Raw genomic sequence first — 22,994 nt, 5'->3', positions numbered from 1 at the left:
GGCAGCCCCAGCCTGTGCATTTCAAGGTACAAAGACCCCATCTCCTTTCAGGCTCACTGATGGTTATCCTTGGAGTGGAATTGAAGTTCAGTGAAGAAATTGTCAGAAGGTTTAAGCACTCATTTTTACTAAATGGAGCTCTGCAATGTTACTGTAATAGGAAAAACGCCTTGTAGAGTTCAATTGGAATTTTTCTATTAACTTTGTAATAAGGATGCCAATTTCTGCAAAATAGTTTCTGAGTAAGAGTGAAATTATGCACTTTGTTAAGCAGCAGTAAGCCTGCAGATTCATTCGTGGTTCAAATGTGAATTACCAGGGACTGACTTCTTCCTAATTTTATGACCATTATACTCTAGGTAAATATGCCTACAGAGACATGCATGCCTGCTCTTCATCGAGCCAGGTAATTATTATCCATGGGATCTCTTGGGCAGCTCCTCTGGGCAGTGCTTAGCACCACACCACCTCGGGGGTACCAACCCTTCTCACCCTGATTTCACTGGAGAATTTCCCACAATTGCCTGTTTTCATGGGTCTGGCAGAGTACTGTTTCCTCTTTCACATGGGAAATTTCCACAAGAATTCTCACTGCCTAAGGCCCAGCCTCTCTGGAGATTCAGCTCTGGGTCCTTGGTAGCATTTTGCACAAATTCAGCTCCAACCTTCATGTGCTAATGTTTCAGGACTGAAATAAGGAAATTTTCTATTACTGGGGAACAAGGTGTGCTGATTCTGGCCTTGGAATCCTCTAAGTTATTAACCAGTTTTCACACAGAAAGAAAACAGCACTGTCTCAGTTCTGCATGCGTCCATGCCAAGGGTGTCAGGTCAGTTGACTCATGGGAACTGCTGCAGAGTTTAGGTTCTGAAGTGCAAGGAAAAAGAAAAAGAAGGAAAAGCCCCTAATGGCTTTAATCATTGTGTAACTGTGCTTTTGAACAAATCCTTCTCTGTGCAGCCAGGTGAGTCTTTTCATTACAGCTTCTGTCATTTCACAGAGGGGGGGAAAACAGATTATTTTAGTTTTACAGGTTTTGAGGCTTCCAGTTTTTTGTCTGTCAAATTGAAACATTTAAATTCACCTCACAGTGATGCTCCGGACCTGCATTAAAAGCTGGCTGGCAAAACATTCAGATCCCAAAAGACAAGGGAAAAGGGTGTGCGAAGTTTAACTCCTGGACATCCAACCCACGGTTGGACAGCATGAAGTAACCAGGGCATAATGGAATTTTAGGAGATTAAATACATTCAATTCACAGAGCACTATATTCATGTGCACTGAATGCAATGGATATCAAGCAGAAAATTAAACTATATCAGGCCAAATAGTGGAATACTTTTGGTAAAATATTTACCTCATTGGTACCACCCTGCAGTCAGGCCAGGATAAAAAGTTTATCAGCACTGTCAAGGTGGTAAATTAAGGTTAAACAAGCAACTCTAAATCTTCCATTTTCTGGTTTTTCACTGCTTAAGCCTGAAACATCTAATGAAAGCTCTTTCAGTGTCATGAATGAATATTTCTGTGGAGCTTTCCTCTCTAACCTCTTCACGTTTTCTGTCACTGGCCAGCAGATTTCTTAAAGGACACACATTTGTAATGTTGTTTAATATATGTCTGAAGGGTATTGGTTATTATGATTATGAACATGATATAAAAATTGTGCTGTGTACAGTAGATTTGTTGTAGGCAGCACATCAGAGCAAACCCTCAGATGCACACAGGATGTGTACCCTGGCAAGAAAGAAACTTTTTCACCTGCAAAGGGAAATTACTGACTTCATCAGCATGAACTCACCTTTAGTATATAAAGGATAATTTTTCTGTAGAGAATGTAATTAATTTTTTTTTCCTTGAAAAACACAGGTGGGTTTAATATGCTGTGTATTATATATTGAAATACAACTTGTGACTTTTTTTTTTTCAAAATGCCTAACGGGATTTAATTTTGGTCATCCTCTATTAATATTCACTTGTGTAAGGACGATTTTGTTTTGCAGTAATATCACTCAGACAAAGGATGTTACAATGAACATAACAGTGTGGAATCTGAAATTTAATGGTTTTGTTCAACCAGTGGAAAGCAATATTTTGTTTTCTAGCATCCCTTGGATGTTGGATGTTAGAGATTCCTACAGGCAGAAAGGTGAAGAGGGGGGAAATTCAGCACAGCAACCTCTAACAAATGGAACAGCCTGGACTTGATGACTTTAGAAATAAAACACCGAAGACATGGTTATGCACAACCTTGAAACATGGTAAGGGCCAGGTGGGTCAGAGACATCCATGGCTTTAAAGTGAGTTTGGACAGCTTGAATGCCTGAGAATCTGACTCACTGAGGTCAGGAAAGGTGAATCACACTGCCCTGTTTATTTTTCATGGCCATTAAAGACAGTGAGTTAGGCAAACAAAAGAAAGTGCCTGAAAATAAAGGAGAAGATGTGACAGGATATCACACCTTGCTCCAACATTCAGGACAGAAAGAGGCCACATATTTTTTGTATAGTTCAATGTAATCAGTCAATAAAACTTAAATAGGAGATTGTCCATTATTACGAAATGAATGAAAGAGAATTAATTAAGTTTCTTCCGTAAGAGCTGCACCTATGAAGTACATAGTGTATTTGAAATCAGCTGGAAAAAAAAAAAACAACAAAAGTTATTGTTAGCCAGGAATAATTGTGCTTTTTCTCCATGTTATCAGGTGGTAATGTAATTTTTCCTTGGATATTATGTCCTCACATTATTAAACATGTTAATGATATTCTTACCTACCTTACCTTTTCTTGATATTGATGCTACAAGGTTGGAAAGTGTTTTTCCTTGATGGGTATTAATTCCTCTGGGCTACATAACTCTACAAATCATCAAGAGAGTCCATTTTCCTACTATGAATTCAGCTCTTTCTAAACAAAGATAAACAAGGGAACTGAAAGGAAAAACACATTAATTTTTGCATTACTAATCACAAAGTGGCATATTTTATTTTATATATTATCTCCTGCTCTTTCACTGTGCTGTAGAGAGTTCAACTTCCATAACAGATCTCAGAGTTTAACTAGGCAACAAGGAGTTAACTCCTAACTAACAACTCCTAATTAACTCCTCGTTTGCCATCAAGCTGTTCATCCTGGAGTGGTTTGCCTGAGTTTGGAGCTCCACATCTCTCCTCCCTGGAGGAATTCTTCAACCAGGCCACATGAAGGGCTGGAGGCAGGACAAGCCTTTCAGTCCCAGTGTCACTCCAGGCTGGAGTGGAGTCCCCATCCCTGGAAGTGTCCCAAGCCCTGTGGATGTGGCACCTGGGGACTCTTGGAGTCAGTGGTGGCCTTGGCAGTGCTGGGTTAACGGCTGGACTTGACGATCCTAAATACATTTTCCAATCTTACTAATTCCATGCTTGCAGGACTCTGTGTGCCAGGAGGAACCTGGATTTCCAGCCCAGGGCTCTGCCTCTGTCCAGCTCGCTCCTGGAGGGACGCAGTGGGGACAGAGGGAGGAGCAGTGGCATTTTGCTGGTGCAGAGCTGGCCCCCGTGCCATGGTGGGTGCAGATGTGTTGGTGGAACCTCCCAGGCTCGCTGGCAAAGCTCTGCCTGCAGGAGCGCGGTGCTGATGGCATGTGTCCCTGGGTGCTGGAGTGTGTCACCAGGAGCTGGTGGCACCCAGAGGCTGTGACAGCAGCAGCGGCAGCGGCCCTGCAGAGGCTGAGGGTGCTGCTGCAGCCTCCTGAGGGGTCACACAGCTCTGCCCGCCGAGCAAATCCGCTCTGTGAGGTGTCAGTTCTTCATTCAGCTGTTGTTATGAACTGCAAACATGAAATATCCTTCTGGGGCCCAGCTCCACTCTCAGCAAAGACTGCAGTAACAGCTCAGGCGGTGCTCTAATGTGAGAAAAAACCCAAGAATTAAGCCAGGTTTTGCCTGGATCAGGTTCAGCTCAACTCCCAGGATCAGTGTTTTCCTTCAGTCGAGTCTGGATTCCAGCGTGGATCTTTGCCATTCAAGATTATGCATGTCAAATACATGAAAACACACTTAATAACCAGTGGATTAGCAGCCAACATCTCCCCAGAATGAGTGTCTGGAGGGAACCCTGCAGCAGCAGCACATTTGATCCTGGCTGTCCCATCCAAGTTTAACCAGAACTGGGGGACAGTGCTGTGTGTTCACAGGGACAGCAGAGGAAAGGAGCAGGGCTGGGCTGTTTTTTCCTGCCAGGCCTCTGACAACAAACTCAGAGGCTTTCCACAGTCAGCACAACATTTTTCCTCTCCCATCATCTCTGTGTTATGCCTTGGGAATAGCTGAGTCTCACAAACGAGCCCTGTGCAAGTTCAGCCAGCTCAGGAATGCCCCAGCTCTGTCAGCACAGGAAAATACTGCCAGTGCTTTTCTGGCACTATCAGCTCCTTCACAGATTTTATTTCTGAATTTCCACTTTTTCACAGCCAATTTATTGTGTGTTAAATATTGTCCTTTCTTAGGCTACTTTTTTTTTTTTTTTGGTGGGGGGGAGGTGGGTTGTTGCTAGGCTAAGGAAATGCAAGTGAAAATATTCATGCTGGTTCATCCCTTTCAACCCAAACCATTCTAGGATTTCCTCCAGCACTGCAGAAGTTAAAACTACTACATGTAGTAAGGGGTAGGATGGAGACAAGTCTTCATGTTAATAACTCTGAGTTCCTTGGGCGTAGCCAGGGGTCCTGTGTGTTCAGAGTGAGATACTGTTTGTGTCTCTTCTGTTTGTGTCATTTGTGAACGTTTTCTTATTCCCAAAGATCTGTCATTAACAGGAAATTCTGCTAATGTTTAGTTCCAAAGGAAGAAATTCTGCTAAACCTCCAGGAGTTAATTCCCAAAATGCCCCCCTTGATATTTCCTGGTCCTGGGAGAAAGGCCTGGGATAGTTCTAGACTTCATTATTAATCATTTTCACAGTGGCAAGGTGTTATTCCCCATCACTGGGATATCCAATATCCTCCAAGATTTATATTGGACTGGAATTTTTGAAAAGTACCGATGAGACAAGGCAAGAAAACAGGTGAATGAGTGTGCAAGAGGCAGCTGAAGGTGAAGGGTGTGTGCTGCTCTCTCTCTGCTCTGAGGCATCCGTGCTGTGGAGGCTTTGCCCTGCCACGAACACAAACTGCTGAAATTACTATTTGGCACTTCTGTGCTCCTTCTCTCTTGGAACTTCATCTGCAGAAACGAATTCCCTTCCTTCTTTAAGAGATGGGTGGCAGAGGCAGCGGTGGCCAGGGCAGGGAATGTGTTTGGACACACAGGTGGGCATGGAAGCTGTGCTGGTCTCCCCTGCCCTGCCCTTTGGGGAGGTGTTCCCAGGCCAGGCTGTTTCCTCTGGGACTTTGCTATCAGCCAGGGCACAGCTGAGGCTTCCTGGAAGCTGCCAGAGCAATCCCCAGTCCAGCAGGGGCTGTAGTGATCCAGAGAGATCCGAACTTGGCAGGCTGAGCCACTTCCAACCTTCTTCCTGCCCATCCCTTAGGAAAGCAAAGCTGGGGAAGCTGTAAAATGTGCTATTTCCCAGCTGTGTTCAGTACTGACATTGCAGTGGTGAGTCTGCTGGGCTCTTGTAAAAAACTTCTCAGTTTTTCAAGAGCTACCAGGGTAGTTCTTGGCCAGTGAGAGCAGCAAATGGATTTGCAGTGGGAGCAGCTGCCTTTGCTGGAAGCACAGGCACAAAGAACAGGCGTGTGCAGAAACTCGGATAGAGTTTTGCTGCCAAAATCCTTCTCTGGGTAGTTTGTAAAAGACCCTGAAGCTCATCTGATGCTGATTAGCTTTTGAGGCACAATTGCTACAATGAGAAAACTTTTACTGATTTGCATGTGTTGACAATTATTCTAACAGTAACAACCTGATTATACCGGTGTGTTAGTCCCAGATATGGTGTATTATTCCCTAGCTTTAGGAATAATTCTGATAGTTATGGCCTCTGGCTTCATTTAACCATAGCCCTAATCACTTCTGATTAAAACATACATAAATGAGTTTGTGGATTTTTTTTATTTTTCATTTTTACACCTCAGTTTCTAGGCTTTTGGTTGTTTTTTTTTTCCCCCCCCGAAGGAAAGAAAAGGAGAAAATTAGGTTTCAGCATAGAGAAATGTTTGCAAGACTGTACAATAATAATGAAAAATATTTTCTTTTCCAGAACATTTTATTTAACCACATCATTAATACAGTTTTATTATTTTGATTTGATTAATTGCTGTAGGTTTTGAGTTTGGATTCATTTTATTATTCAAGTCGCAGTGACTTTCCTGTTACTTTCTTCATGTTTACCAAGGGGTTTACACCATTATTTCTCCACACAAATAACTAATTAGTCAACCATTTTCTCATTTGCCATCTCTCAGTGGCGGGGGACTGAAAACTGAATTTCATCTAATTTTTCATTCTGCTTTGATGGTATCAGTGGAGATAGAGAATTGTGGTGAACACCAGGCTGTTAAATCCCTGATGTGACAAGCAAAGCAAAGCTGTGGTGAGGAGTCTTTTAGCTGGGATGGGAGGAGATGGGCTGTGTGCTTTTCCAAGAGCTCTGCAGATGCAAACAGGAGCAAACCCTGCCTGCAGTGAGGGCACAGGAGCCAGCCCAGGGCTCAAATCTCTGACATCAGGGCCAGACTGGCACTGGGATTGTGCTGCCCGTTCACACGGGATTAGCATAAAGCATCTGCAAGGTTAAATCTGGGCATCAACTCCCAGAGGTTCCAGGGACACTCTGGGATCACCCAGGAAAAAGCTGCTGCAGGGAATTCCTACAAAAGCTGTGGTGCCCCACCAGCAGAGCTGATGGATTCATCCAGGTTCTCAGTGAGACTTGCATTTCCAGTGACCAAAATTGTACAGAGGCGCTTGTGGCACAACACCGATGGTGGGGGGGGGGGGGGATGTAATTTTATTTTTTTTAATTGTACTCTTAAGTTGACATTTCCAGCCTGTGAAAATATTGCCAGGCAGTAAATCCGTTCCATGAAGCTGAAAAATGGCTCTTGAATAAATCCTCAGTCTTCAGTGAGTCTAAAATTGCATCTGACCTAACACCTTCCTCAACAGTGTTTCCAGAAAATGTGATTTATTTCAGGTTTTAGATATTTTTTGTTAATGATATGTTTATTCTGATTAATAATAGTATTGATTTAAGTTAAATTTGCTTTGTTACACCTTAATTTTCTTGTCTTTTTAATAAGGAATCTAGCCAAAGTAATTTGGGCACCTTGGAATCTCTGCAGGAGAGCACTGCAGGAGGTTTTTCACAGCCTGCTGCTCACATAGCATGGAACCACACTTTTAGTGCATTTAAATCCAAATTCAGATCTGTTCCTTTCATGTGATTTAATGCTAAAGAAGCCTGCCTAGGCTTAGCATGGTAGCTGGAGTGTGTAAATCAAAGACGGGCACTGGAAAGCACAAGCAGAGGACAGTGTAGATTGTATTTTCCTTTCTGACTTTTTAACAGCATCTTTTGGGTTAACTCTGTGTTAATAGAGCAGGGTTACAAGGAACGTGTTTAGGCCAAGGTTGAAGCCAGACACAGTGAGGCTTAAGATTCACAAAAGATCTTGAAAGCTGTCAGTGATGATCTCCAGGGGTTCCTTCCAACCTCAACCACTCCCTGGCTCTGGGGAACCCCGAGCTTGGACACAAGGCAGCCCTGGAAGCCTGGAGGAGCAGGAGCCAGCGTGTGCCCATTTCCAGTGGGCAGGAGGAGATCTGGAAAAGCCCTTTAGTGGGGTCACCACTGCTCCCTTTGCCACTTCTCTTATAACCTGCCCTGTAGTTCTTGAGAAGTTGAAATGCTTACATTTTATCTCAATAACATTGTGTGATAAAGCATTTATGCCTTTTTTTTCCCCTTTGGTATGAAATCCTCTGGTTGCCTTTTAGTCCTTACTTGCCATGGAAATTAATTCAGGTAATCCAAATAATGCTCCCTTGTGCTGCTAGGACAGGCTTTGTCACAAGGACCAGGAGCTGCTGCCCTGTACCAAATTGTGTTTAGGGACTGCAGCAGCAGATTTTAGGCAGTGGCTTTATATCTGAGTAAAAAATGGATTCCAAACCTCTGTATTCACCTGCACCTCAAAATTAAAATATTTAATCAATCCACATTGTTTTCCAGTATATGAAAAAAAAAAAAAGTGACAGAATAACAGAATAGTTTGGGTTGGAAGAGCCTTAAAGATCAACTCATTCCAACCCCCTGCCATGGGTAGGGATGTCACACTCTAGACCAGGATGCTCCAGGTCCATCCAACCTGGCCTTGAAATGAGAGCCCACAACTGCTCCAACAACATTCTCCCAATGGCTTTAGTGCCACAAACTTTTTAAAATTATTAAAAACAAAAAACAAAACAAAACAGGCCAACACAATGTTGGAAGTCACATCAAAATGATCTTTACAAAATCAAATGTCAGTGTAGTGACATATATGTTATTACTATAATATACATTAGAGAATTGCTGTTATTGTTTCCATGTCACATGGGATAGGAATTAGAGACCCAGCTGTGCTAGGCAGGGAATGTACAGATATATATAGATATATATAGATACAGATAAATATGGGTTTTGCCCTCCCCAAAGCTTATAACCCAGCCTAGCCTGGAAGCAGGAATAGCTTTGTTATCTCACGACCAAAAAGCAGAAAAATTGTTGTGTGTCCTCAGTAACGAGCATGGAGTGTGGTTCAGCTGGAGAATTGCTGTGCTGCAATAAGGTTCCCTTTCTGCTCTTTCTGGTGCCATATGCTGCTGTAATTAGTGCAGGCAAAAGGTAATGAGAGCACAGTGGAGAAGAGGGAGCTCCATGGGAAGCAGGTTGATCTTTAAAACTCTGCATTATGTCATCCCTGTATAGAGCACAGTACAGTTTTGATCCAGATTTTTAATGTTGCACTTGTATTTTGGGGAGTTTCTTTATCTTTCTCTGAGAAACACCACTGCTTCCCTGGGTGTGGATATTTGTGCTGTAATTGCTGCACCAGTCTCTTCCAAAAACCTGTGGACCTTTTCCCCAGGGTAGTGGCTCATGATCTTTCAACCATTGATGGAATGCTGTTTATAAATTTTAAATTATTTCCATATATCTGCTGCTCTGTTTTAGTTCTGCACCAAGTGCAAATTTTGATTTGTGTTTTGTTCTGCATCCATAACCTCTCTGTGGCTCTGTGGAGGTCTGTGTTTCAGGTGTGCACTCAAACATTGGAGCAGACATCTTCCAGTCTAAGGGAGTTGTTTTTGCTGCTCTCTTTGCAATACCTGGCTTAGACAACACCAGGACATGAACCCAGTGCAAGGTCACAGTCAGAAGATGTTACACCCACTTTCCCTTCCCTCTTGTCGCACAAGCCCTTGGGAGCTGTTGGCACAGTTTCAAATTAAAAAGAAAACAAAACAAAAAACAAAACAAAACAAAAAAAAAAAACCCACCCCACAATTAAATAAACTCCATGAGCAGCACTAAATTGCACTGCTTCCAGGTAGAATAAGACCAAACTAAAGAGTAATTGGCACACCAGAGAGCACAGTTCTGTGTATGTCTGATAAATCACTGTGCTCAGGACTGAAATACTGGAGGTGCATGCAGGAAAGTTCATGTTTAAACACCTAAACAATGGTCTGATTTTGAAAGCTGCAATCCACAGATCCCACCCAAGTCAAAAGCGGGAAGTGAATCTTTGCATTCAAAACTTCTATTTTTATCATGGTTTTTATGATGGGTCTGTTCTAAACCTTTGCTAGCAGGGCCCTCAAAAACTGGAACAAAAAACCAATCAACTGTACTGCAATATGCTATCACAATAAGTAAAAGATGTGGTGGGAAAGACAAAGTGCTACTTTTACAATATCCTGTGCCAAATCACAGGTTATACAATCCAGGTTTTTATTTGCACAGCCAACAGTGCTTTGTAGAGCAATCAGGGAAGATAATACAATCCATTTTACATTCTCATTACTTTAGAAGTGTTGAATCTTCTGAAATGGTTTTGGGGTTAATTGAGAATTTGCAGTTTTACAATAGACTAGGAATTGTTTAGGCTGCCCTTGCTTCATATTTTTGTGCATACCTTTGTTGCATAGTTATAAAAACAACAATAAAAGAAGAAACAAAGAAGTGAAATGAAATAATGACCTGCATTGTTGCCATTTCAGGCTCTCATTTTTGTGGGAGATAAAGCTGAGGTATTGATTAATGTTTAAATGGCTGTTGAGAGGAAGGACACGTTGGGTTGATGGAACATCTCACTGTGCACTAGTGCTTTCCTCTGATTCTTTTCCACGTATTCCCTAAGGGATAATTTCTGCTCCTGGGGAAGCCAGTGGTGAAACTCTGAGCTGTTTTTCTGCCAGCGTAAACAAGTCAACTATTTTCCCTATCTATCTCTTTTTCTGCATAAATTCCAAAAGTTTCTGGTTTCCAAATCTGCTCTTTAAATTATTTTAGCATCATAAGAGATCATAAAGATGTGTCATTTTTCCTGGCTGTGTATGTTGAAGTTTTGATGCTCACTCTGGCTGCCTGAGCACCAAAATGTTCCTGTGCACCACAACCAGGCTCAGCAGCCCCCAGGAAGTTTCATTTTTCAAGCCTGAAGCACAGTTGTAAAAAGCAGCAACCTGGGCAGGGGTATCTGTAAGCACTTCATTAGAGGCTGGCATTTTTTTCATTTTACCTTTTTTTTTTACCCCCCAACAAGGTGTTATTTTTGTTTATTCCCTCATACTTGCACTGATATATTTTACTTTTTTTTTTTTTTTTTTTGGCAACATTATCACACAGGATTTCCTGGTGGATTCACTTTCAGGTGAATGCTACTATGAGGTGCTGCCTTGTCACAGACTCATTAAATAATAACAGGGTCCATGTCAATTACTGGTAATTTAAAATATCTATTAAAGGTTGTATGGTGGTTTATGACCTATAAGAATTCACTACAAAAAGATAAACAGGTTATTATCCCAGGTATTGATTATATAATTGGAGTTTTGTTTTAAAATATTAACACGTTTAATTTGAGAGGGAATTGGTATCAGTTAATTCAGCTCTGGTTTTTCTACTACTTGATATATTTAACTGAGTATAGAATTAGGCCCTAATCATGAACATTCTTATATTTATTTCTTCAGTTCAAGCAGGGAAGTTCCTGGAGTGTAAACTCCACAATCCCTCATTTCCAGTTTTGGGGGCTGAATATTTGTGTCAATTAATGGAAAGAGAGCAAAACATTTAATTTTATTTTATTTTATTTTATTTTATTTTATTTTATTTGGGGGGATTTTGGCAGCAGCATTTCCAAATTCTGATTGAGGCAACATGGATGTGGTTGAATTTAATCAGCAGAAGGAGGAAGCTCCAGATCCCAGAGTATAGAACAAATGTGTGCAAACAGGGCTGGGTGTAACCAGCTCCCCACATACCTGGTGAATTCATTGTCTGACTTTCTTTTTGCTACCAATCCCCACAATTTAGTACATTTCCAGCTCACCCAAAACAACTAATGGTAAGGAAGAAAAAATTAAAAACACTCAAATGTAAATTAAAAATACAACTTCTGGTCTAGCTGGAATTTTGAGTCTGGAAGAAGGAGGATTGTGATAGGGTCCATGAGGTCAGTGTGGATTCAGGGACCTGTTGGAAGTGTTCTGGCTGTATAATACAGCAGCAGGAAAATACTGATTTCTCTGCTAAACTTTGGGATATATATATATATACACATATCTATATATATCTATATACACACATATATGGAAAGGAATTGACTCAAACCTCTCTCTACATCTCCCTCTGCCAGATAAGCCTGACAACACTGGCCTGTCTCTAAGGGATGGCAAATTCAATTGTGTTTTTGAAATATTAAGAGATCCACTCGTGAAAGCCACTGAGTGCAAAGACAAATTCCTTTGCAATTGTTTTATGTTCAGCCCCATCGTTTGATAACAAATCCTGCACTTTTGTCCAGGTATTCAGTGCACAAGGACCCAGCAGGGTGGCTGGAAATCAACCCCACCAATGGCACGGTTGGCACCACGGCAGTGCTGGACAGGGAATCTCCCTTCGTGCAGAACAACGTCTACACTGCTCTGTTCCTGGCCATCGACAGTGGTGAGTGACCGTCAGCATCAAATCTTTCCATTTCCTGCTTGAAACGCTCTGTTCTCAAAGCTGCACCTGCAGAATTGCCCACGTGCTGCAGCACTTCTCTGCGTGGTCACCTAAATGTATTAGAGACCATTTGGGGAAATAGAAGAAAGAGGAATTAACTTAAAACTTCAAATTTAGAGCAGTTTTAATTTAGGTTCATACCTCACTCGTTCATTCCTACATTGATGTCTTAATGCTGTGTGCAATTAGTTGAGAAGCATTCTTGGAAATGTAATAAATCATCCTAATCAGAGTTAATTTCTTCACAATATTTGAGCAGTCAGCGTGCCTGAGGCACTAAATACCAATAATAACTCATCCTTGATATGCTGGATTATATAATCTACTCAATGCAATGACAGTGGCAATGGAAACATAACTAAAGTCCTTGTTAAAATGCAACATTTTTTGCATATTGTTTGTACTAAAGTTCCTTCTGTCAAATAGAATCCAAATTAAGCTATCTAGGGAAAATTCAGCAAGTGACTTTGGAGTGAAGGAAGAAAAAAAATCCTGAATGTTCCAAATCTCCCGAGCTAAAGGCACAAAATAAATAAAAGATTTGCCTGTAATATAACAGCTAATATGCTAACACTTTTACACAGCTGCAGCTGCTATAGGCCTGGTGATGAATTGTAAAATGTTCTTTTTAGGATAGTAATTCTATATTTTTGTAAGCACATGACTCAGGGAACATTTGCAGGGCCTGACAGGAGAGAGAAAATATTGCCTTAAGTATAACAGAAAAAAAAAATCTGCTGAGATTATGATTTCCTAATATATTAATATACATATTTTCCTTAGGAAATTTCTGGGAGGAAATGTAGCACTAAACATATTTCTGTCTTTTGCTTGCTACTGGATTTTTTTTTAAAATGCATCTTAAAATCAGGTGCACTGGGAAATGTCATCTCACAATGAAAGTAAAAATTTGGGATATTACTGAGAGGTTACCCAAAGGACAAAGCTGTGTTTTAAAGGTGAAGTCAGATACTGTCAAGGAGAATAGATGGAAAAAGGAGGTGGGTGTTTTTTTGACTCTGGGAACCGGCCTGAGTAATGTGGATTTTGGAGGACACCTTTACGCCCCAAATGTAGGCCTTGCTCATTTATTCTAATCCCAGAACTTCACTGCTTTTAATTATCAGATTACTTTTTTCCGTTCTGTACGAATGAGAGAAGGGGAAGCTGCGCTGACCAGCAGAGCTAGAGGGAGAAGGAATCCTGTTGCCTTGGGGTTCCGATTGCAGCCCCTGTGATTGTGTCTGCTTGTGTCAGTGCAGAGCTCCTCTCCTCCAGCCTTAGGGGCTCCTGTGAGCGCAGCGAGCACCAACCCCTCGTGTGCACCCCTGACTCAGGCTAAGGTGTTCACAGTGATCATTTCAGGGCACTGCACTGCTGCGTGTGCGGGAGGGGGAGCAAGCTGCACAGCTTTAATTAGCTGATATTAACCTTGGGCCCTGCATCACCTCTGCATTAATTACCAGGCAGCTTTGGGGAGCGCGTTCAGCTTCGAGATGGGCTGGGAAGTGGGAAAATGTTCTGCTGGCCCGGATGAATGACTCTGTGGCTAAAGCAGCCAAGAAAGTTTTGGAGTCGATCTCAACAGGTTGGGGGTCTGCCTTGTCCCCTGCAGGGACAGCTGGGACTGGCAGGGTCCCTGGGAAGCGTTCCCAAATTTGTTTCCAGGCCACTGACCATGTGAACTAGCACAGCTGGGAAACCCACTTTATCTCTCCAGCCATCAGAGCTAATGTCCAACCTGAAATATTGCATTAGATGAGAAGCCAGATTGTGGGAGAATGATATGAAATGAATACAGAATTATTTCAGGACTCTGAAAGAAAGGTATGTTAACTTAAAAAGGGGGGAAAAAATCAGATTGAACGTAACTATCTGCATCTTCTTAGAGCAGCATTGTCCACAGACTGCAGATTCTCTCTTCAGGTTAATAAGTGGAGCCTAATACCAGTGAATATGTCTGGGACTGCTCAGTGAGAGGGCAGCCAAAGGCAGGATTAAGTATTGCAAAATGAAATAGGGTAATAAAGTGAAAATTTCGAGGCATTTCCAATAGAGCAAGTCATTTGCTTGGGCTAACCAACTTGTGGTGAAAAGGGAGGAGAGAAAAAAAAGAAATACTTCAGCAGAAATTCTTCTTTCAAAAACGTGCAGTGGAGGTTTTTATTTCCTTTGGCCTCTCAGCTTATCTCTGAGTCAAATCTGAGATGTGCTGCCACAGGCTTTCCTTTCCTTTCCTGAAAATACAGAGAGCTCAGGTAATGCCCAGGGCACAGCCCAGCAGTGGGAACTGGAACCCAGAGCAGCTGCCAGCAGAGCAGGCACTGCAAGATCCCTGATAATCTTTAACTGAATTTATAGTGAATAACTCTAAAATCATAGAAAGCCTTGTGCCTTAGACATTGCTAAAGTGGATGAGACGTATTATAAAATATAAATACAGATATTATGTAGTGTTCATAGCATTAGAGTTTACATGCTTGCAGGAAAGGTTCTGCTGTCCCACTGTGTTCCATGCTCACCTCTTTATAAAACGACCTTACACTCGAGTGCTGTCCTGGCTGAGGAGTGCAGGCAGCTGCAAACAAACTCCACAGTGATCCTTTTTCCATCTCCTTTTGCTGATGTCAGTAGAGAATCTGTCATCAGTTCCAGCAGGTGCTGACTCCTTGCTAGTACACTTCAGTGCAGGGGGCAAGTGCCAGGGCATTTTTACTTTTTTTTTTTAATCTGTAAAGGGTTGGATATTTCTGTCACAAGTAAAACCTGGAGCTTTGTGCTTGGTAGCTCTTTGAATAAATCCATCACATCTTTATCTTTTTTTTGGGATATCACAAAACTGTTCTTTACCAGTAGGACAGGAGCAATGAAAGGAGCATAGAAAATGGGAGTTACTCCACTGCAGGAAATAAGTTAGCTCTTTATGAGATTCTCTTTGACCTTTATGATATTATTTCTCAGCATTATCAAATTAACTGCAGCTAAAGGTGGTAAAGTATGAATTATGTTACTCCTGATCTAAACAGTTCCTGTGTCTTCCCAAACACACTTGAAACAATGCGTAACAGCAAATTTGATGGAAACAGTGTTAATTTCTAGATAATAAATTTTGACCTTTATGGGGGTGCATTATGCTTTAAAAAAGACTTTTTGGAAGAAATATCCTAATTTTCTCGGTACATTTGATTTCAAGTGAAAGGTCAACGTAGTGTCTTTGGAATTTGAAAACTTTTTATTAAAGACCTTTGTGAACATAGTCTCTGGTCTGTTAAAGAAGAAATTAAACAGTGGTAGGAAATACCATGCAGCAGAGTTAACACATTCAAGTGTCATGAACTGTGCTTAATCTGAGAATGAGCTGATAATGGGGCAAGTCAGGTTTATGCAAACTTGGGAAACATCAGAGGTTTCATTCAATTAACAAAAGTGCCAACAATGGTGATCATTTTATTTCCTGGATTTAGCACTCTAATCACTGAACCCAGTGCAGTGTCACAGCATTTTTGGGAGCTTTTCTGCCAAATACACCTGTGTGAAACACAGAGGAGAAATCATTTGGGTTGGAGAAACCTCTGTGGAACAGGCCTTCCAAACGTGCTCTGTGGTGTCATCCTGCAGATTCTATTATCCACTGGAAATTTGGGATGAGGATCACAAAGCAGAACACCTGTATGCTTTCCTCATTCAGCCATGCTAGAAACTCTCCAGGGAAGGTCTTTTTTTTCCTGTGTTCTGAGAGTTTGAGTCACAATCTAGAAAAAGCAAGGGAGGAGGAAACTATGGCTGGAGAGCTAAAAAACCGAGCTAAAAAACACCTGGAAATTGCATGGAATTTTCAAAAGATAAAATTAGTTTCTCCATTTCCTTCTAGAGGCATGAATAATAATTTATCCCCAGATTTACCTTATTTATGCAATAATCACTGTGGTTTTTCGGAATGAATTGTGTAGCCTTTTTCTGTCTCTTGAAAAACAAAGTCCTTGGTTATTTTTGGTTGCTTGACTCATGGAAAACCCACCTGTGTTGTCCAAGGCTGTCACCTGGTGACAAATAATGACACACTAATCTTGCTGGTTGGGTTAAATACGAACTGAAGTTGGATTCCACTTTTCTCATGCCACCCCAGTGGGGTCCCACCTAAAGCCAGGGAGAAACATTCTCCCAGTGAGAGTCTGACCCAGTGTCAGCATTCCACCTTCCCTCCCTGCCTTTCCTATCAGCAGGGAGCTGCTGAGACAAAAATTGGGAATAGAAGAACTTCTGCTGCATTAAGCAAAAAGAGTAAACATCATTAAAACTAATTTTAGTTGTGAGTTCAGAGTTTGCCTTGAGCTACACTGGCCAGGTTAAGAAAAAAACAACTTGGACCTGGCTTCTCTGACTGTGACCAGTTGCACCTGTGAGCTGTGGCACTGTTTCAGTTTTCCTGAGCAAAATGAAGAAATAGTGAATCGGGGTGTGGTTTTCACTTTTTCCCATGTTTCCAAGGAGCAGCTGAACCCAAGCAATCCCAAATCCCATTTATTGTGCAGGTCTTGGCACTGCTAATCATTAGAAAGAAAACTTATTATTCTGTACTCTGTGTGATGAGCAGTGATACACCAGACCTAGAAAAAGCTGGAGGAACAAAGAGATGTGTGGCAGTTTGCAATTAGAACTTTTCCTTACATGTATCTAACCTGTCTTCTCGCTCCATGATGTACGTAATTAAATTACCATAGATTGATTCCACCTAAAACACACTATTTTTTAAGAAATCAGGCAATTAGTTACCACGGCAACCCAATTAAGCCAGTTTTATACCCCTTATCTTAATTGCTGTATTAATTGAGAAGAGAAAATAAATTGAAGACTCATCCTTTTCTTGCCATTTTAAATTTCAGTAAAATATGAATTGCACACAAAATACTGTTTTAATTTGTCATCATGGACTCATGATTCGAAAAAGAAATTAGAATGCTGAAAACAGTATTTAAGACGGATGGCATGTGTCAGTAGCAATTTGATATGCTGAAAGAGCTGTGCTCTTTTGAAATGTAATTACTCAAAAACAGGAGCTGCATATATTATCTGAGGGGATGAATGAAGGGTTGTAGCTTTGGAAGATTATTTATTTTATATATTTTGCAAAGCATCTATATGTTAATATATATGGCAAATGCATAGGAAATTTGAATTCATGGGGAATTGGGGACCAAATGGCAGCATATGGCTTTGAGGAGAGCAGTTCTGTGAGCAGCACATGCAGATTTTGGTGTCTTCCCCTCTCCTGGTTCCGTTTGCTTTGGCTGAACCATTAATGGAGTTCATCCTGAACATGGAGTGAAGTGGAGCAGGGCTGTCTGCATGGCAGCCCTGCCTGCAGGGAGGGGACTGCTGCCAAAGCACCGAGCACACACAGATTTTCTGAGCAGAAAAACAGCATATGGAGGGGGGGAAAAAAACCCAACATGAGGGATGAGACAGAAATTTGTGTTTAGATTCTCGGGGCAGCATCATTAGAAAGCATGAAAAGCACTGTTCTCAGAGTCCTTGTTTGAAGAGCAGTGTGTCAGTCGTGTGACTTTACAGTAATAATTCTGATATTATTCTGTGCAGCTTTTCATTAAGATTCAAGCATTAAAAGTGTACTAAGTATCTTCTTCTACAACATTTATTTTCAAGCTAATTTTTTCAACTGGAGGTAGCAACACGGTCATTTACCCTGGTAGCACTAAACTCCAATTGAAATTCCACATTTCCTGGTAACAGCCCCTGGCACTGGAGACTCAGTTCACCACCAAGGTTTCACTTTGTTTCAGCATGAAACTCTCCATCCTTCTGCCTCTGTTTTACACAAACCAGTGATGCTGTTTCACCCCTGTGATTGCTGTGATATATTCTCAGATGTGCCACTTCTGGGAGTTTGGAATTCTCTGTCCTCAATGGCTCTAAGAGCACCCAAATATTTAAAGTGTTCATCCTCAGGGGGGGTGGCCAGTTCTGGTCAGTGGCAAGTGGGATCAGAGGTCTTTGGAAAAGCTGCTCCCAAGGATCGTTGGACCCTTTAGGTCTTGCTTTGCTCATTAATTCTGCTTTCAGCCACAAGGCTTGACAATACAAATGAAAAGTTTTACTTCAGAATTAAAATATTTGATGGGTAACTTCCCTTTCAAAATCAAAGGAATCTTAAGATCATGGGATTTTGAATTATTTCAACAACATCATACCGTCACATTTCTGAAAGTCTTACATTCCCAGTGGATGAGTTGTGACCATTTTTGCTTGATTCATTTCTTGTTACATTTTTATGACATGTGCGTTAACAAGCTCCAGTTTATGACCCTGACATTTGCTTGGTTTTCTTCTGGAGGTCTTCATAAATCAATGAAAGATTTTTGTTTAAATCATTATCAATAAACCAAGCAGAGAATAAGTCATTGAAATGGACAGAAGCAATTTCCTTTCTCTTCATTTTTTTTTTTGTGTGTGTAATACTTGCCCAGCCCCTGAACCATACAAAGAGTGAAACATTTGCATGGCAGGGAGAACACAGCCATATCTGTGTGTGACAAAATAGCAGGACATCCATAATGCTGTTGGCTTCTTCATTTCAAAAGGCAGATTTTAATATTACTGACTTCAGAGAAAGATAAGAAGGGCAGTGCATAAGACATTATCAGTCCAGTGTGGAAATAATGCATTCAAAATTAAAGACAGCGGTTTAATTAACTGCATGAAAGGCTGGCTTTTATGATCATATTTCAAATACTAGAATGTCTTTTCATCCATTCTGCCGTATGACTTTACTTAATAATATATCAAGAACAAAAAACGTATTGGAGCCTTTCTGTAAATTCAATTAGTCCAATAAAAAGTGAAAAAGAGTTTCTATTTCATTAAAAAGAACTCAACCCTAACCCTTCTGATGACAAAGTGCGAGATGAGAAGGGAGGGCAAGGCTGGAGAAGGATGAACATTCTGCCTCTGTGATGCATTTCTGGGTGCAGGAAACAGATGAAGTGTCACCATTAGTAACATTTGTTATTGAAAGGACTAATTGCATCCTGCTGCAGGCAGCAGTTTATCAGATCCACACCACGGGGTATTTGCTTCTGCCTTGGGATGCTCTCCCAGCACAGCAACGACTCAGAATATTAAAATATGCTGTGGATAACTTTCCTTTCAGTTCTTGGGCTGCTGCGGGCAGGGTGGTTATGTGAGGGGAACCTCTTGCAGGGCTGAACTGCAGATGCTGTGGCACCTTCCACAGGTTCTGTGCAGCCTCTTGAATCCGTTCTGAGAAGGGTTTGTGCTCAGGGGAGCGCAGGGATCACAGTTCACTGCTCTAAACCAGCAAAAAAAAAAAAAGAGGAATGAACAACCCACAAGTGCAGCATTTATTTCAGATGAGACCTCATTAAGTGCCGGCCACAAGAAAGGACAAAATGTGCATTCAGGAAAGTTGGAGGTGTTTTGAAGGGGCTGCCAAGGGGAGCTGCGAGGAGCCGCTGTGCTTTGGGCTGGAGGCAGTGGGTGAGTGGCTCGGTCGCGGCACACGTCTGCAGTGACTGGAAGCTATTACCCCTTGTCAGCTCCTGGGTGACCCCTGTGAAATGAGGTGCTGCTCCCAGCCCTGCTCCCAGCAGGCAAACTCTGCCTGCCCAGCTCCCCCAGTGCCACCAGGGCTGGTTTGTCACTCACGGCCCTGGCAATGAGCCTTGTAGTGGTGAATAAACAGCACCCTCACCTCTGCAGCTGGGTCAGGGCTGGCAAATCGCTGCAGAAGGTTTGAAAGTGCTGCCAGCACGGGGTGAATAACCCATCTCGTTTCCCAGAGCTACCTCTGACAGCTTTCACTCGTGCTGACATAACTGCACATGGCCCTCGGGGCTGTTCGGAATGATCTGCTCCTGTTCTGCTTCTGGGCACCCACCATACAACCTGATTCCTCTCTGCTGACACTTCTCCCCTTACTTCTCTCATTCATGATTCCTTTAATTCTGTGCTATCTATCCAGGGGATGGTTCCCAGTATGTTTCTCTCAGTATGTGCTGATGAGCAGATTCTCTTCCAGATATCTATTCATGCCCTATTCTCATTTTAACTTCAAAATATTCCTCTCCCAGAGTTTTCCTTAGAATAATTTTCCATACTGTAGAGAATCAGACAGGCTTCATTCTGAAAATCAGCAATGAATTTACAGGAGTGACTCATCAGGTTTTTTAAGCAATAATTTCCATATCAAAGAGGTAAGAACAATAAAAATTATTTCCCTTTGCAAGCCCGCCGTTGCAAATAGGAGCGAGAGTTTATGGGAATGTGATTTAATAAACAGATGTTTGCTTTTTCTTACAGGTAACCCTCCTGCTACGGGTACAGGAACTTTGCACATCACCTTGGAGGATGTCAATGACAACGTCCCATCCCTTTATCCAACACTGGCAAAAGTTTGTGACGACGCAAAAGATCTCAGGGTAGTGGTTTTAGGAGCATCAGACAAAGACCTTCATCCCAACACAGACCCATTCAAATTTGAACTCAGCAAGCAATCCGGCCCAGAAAAGTTGTGGAGAATCAACAGGCTTAACAGTAAGGCTGTAACTGTAATTATTGTGTATTTATTCCTCCCACTCCTCCATCCCAGTGGCACTGTGGGCATTCAGGAGGGCTTTTTGCATGAAAGCTTTGTAGGATGGAGCCAGTGCTGCTGCTTTAGCCTGTGCTGGGTCTGCTGGGCCAGCTGCCTGTGGAACACACCACTTCTGAAACCTTCTTTCCTTCTTGTGTTGGCTGAGCTTTCTTCTTCCTGTTTTGCATTCACGAGGGGCTACTAATGACTGATAATTTTGTGAAGATTACTGTATCTCGTGGCATACAATTGGTTTGCACGAGGTGCACAAGGCTTTTTGCTATGAGCAGCATGAAAGTTTTGCATGGGCTTTAGTAATGTCATGGAAAAACTTCCTAATTTTAAGTATTTAAACTCCTCGCAAATAAAATACCCCAATTCACTGGGACCTTACACAATTGGTAAGAGGGTCGTGAGATTGCAGAAACTTTGAATGTCAAATTGTGGGCAGAAAGTGCAGCATTTCTTCTTAACATAGATTTTTCCTATTTCTTTTCTGGAATCTATTATTTTTCTCTGCCACTCTGCAATCTTTTAGTTCATGTCATAGTCTTAGAAAAAACTAGAGATGGATGTGATGGCTGTTCCTGCCTGCAGGACAAAGGGGAGGAGCTGTTTTTTTGGCTGTTCTCCAGACATCAAACCACCCCTCTGTTACCCCTAAAAGAATTATCCCACCACCTGCATGCCATGAGCTGCTGTGGCCCTCAGTTCCCCAGGTGGAGCAGATCTGTGGATTTGGAGGGGCTTTAATTCCCTTCTCAGGGAACTTGTGTGAGTGGTTCAGCAGCTTTGTCTGTACTTCCTGGAAAGAAGGGTTATTTTTGTTTTGGCAAGTAAATTTTTGATCTTTTCTTGTCATTTTGGGGGTGACATGACCCAGCATTTCAGTAGTATGTTAGTTTTCACAGGCAACTTCTGCCAATAATTTGCAGACTTAAGTAATGTATTTAAATAAATATAAAATTAAATATTTATTTAAATACAACCCTTTCTTTTGGTGGGGTTTGGAATAAGCTTGTAATTAGATTTCAGCCCATGAAAGAATTTCAGTACTGTCTCTTCCCTCCAACTCAATTCTTTTGTTTTTTCCTTAGTGTATTCTCATTTTCTTCCTTGATTTCCATGGCTAACAGGCATGTCTGATGTTGCTTGCAGATTCCTTCACCTTTCTGAGTAAACAGCATTTGGTTAATTCTCCCCTCGTCCTTTGCAGATACCCATGCCCAGGTCATCCTGCTTCAGAACCTGAAAAAGGCCAATTACAACATCCCCATCTCAGTGACAGATTCTGGAAAACCTCCTCTGACCAACACCACAGAACTGAGATTACAAGTGTGTACCTGCAAGAAATCCAAAATGGACTGCAGTGCAACTGATGCTCTCCACATCAGCCTGACCCTAATCCTCCTTTCACTCCTCAGTTTATTTTGTAAGTCTTTTGCTGAGCTCTAAGTGTTGTTTAGCTGCTCATTTGTACTCTGCATCAGAAAACCCTCCAAGGGAATAGTTAAATTCATACATTGGTACCATAATGCTGCAAATTTGGGTTCTTTTTCCGTGAGGGAATAGCTGTGAGAAAGGTGGGGGCAAGGGAGCTTTTTCATAGTAAAAAAAAAAAATAAATAAAAATAGCAGTGAATGCCTCATTGTCAAATTAAGAAATAGAAGCAATAATTTTAAGAGGAATCAAAGGGAATCAGAGCTAACATATGATAAACTAAGAAGCAGCAGCTGTAGTAGCAGATTTGTGCAACGCTTACTTTCATCTCTCCCCACTTGAATTCAATTCAAGCCCAGAAAGAGATTAAAGGTGTTGGTGTAACAATGGCTGTTCTGGGTCACTGGGAAAATGAGGACTGTCTGCTTCAATCTATTCCTCCACATAAAATGTGCAAGTGACTGGAACATGAGGAACTTATTTGAGGTTCTGGTCTTAGAACCACCCAGAGCTGATAATCAAATGGCCAGGCTGGGTTGGAGGGTAGAAAGAACTGACAGGTAAAAGAAATTTCTGCTGTTTCTGAGAAGGGAATTTTATAAATCTTATTTGGAAAGCTAACTTGAATTGGAAGTGGAAAAAAAAAAACCAAAAACAGAATGACTCAAAAGTAAGAATTCAAAGCTGTGGAATCCACAATTTAAACTGGGTGTGTGCCTGGCTAGCCCTGTGACAGCTGCCTG

General features: G+C 41.7%; 1 protein-coding gene across 1 annotated transcript in view; it reads left to right on the top strand.

The window, feature by feature from the left end:
* Positions 1 to 22,265, top strand: part of CDH13 (cadherin 13) — a 329,961-nt gene extending 307,696 nt beyond the window's left edge. Inside the window, exons 11-13 of the mRNA XM_062500268.1 lie at positions 11,997 to 12,139; positions 20,537 to 20,770; positions 22,027 to 22,265. Of these exons, the coding sequence (XP_062356252.1) occupies positions 11,997 to 12,139; positions 20,537 to 20,770; positions 22,027 to 22,265 (616 nt within the window). The remainder of the gene's footprint in view (positions 1 to 11,996; positions 12,140 to 20,536; positions 20,771 to 22,026) is intronic.
* The last annotated feature ends 729 nt before the right edge of the window (positions 22,266 to 22,994 follow it).

This window comes from Cinclus cinclus, chromosome 11 (genome assembly GCF_963662255.1).
Source record: "Cinclus cinclus chromosome 11, bCinCin1.1, whole genome shotgun sequence".
NCBI lineage: Eukaryota > Metazoa > Chordata > Aves > Passeriformes > Cinclidae > Cinclus > Cinclus cinclus.
The sequence above is the reverse complement of the archived record's forward strand: the minus strand, read 5'-3'. Positions and strand labels throughout refer to the sequence as shown.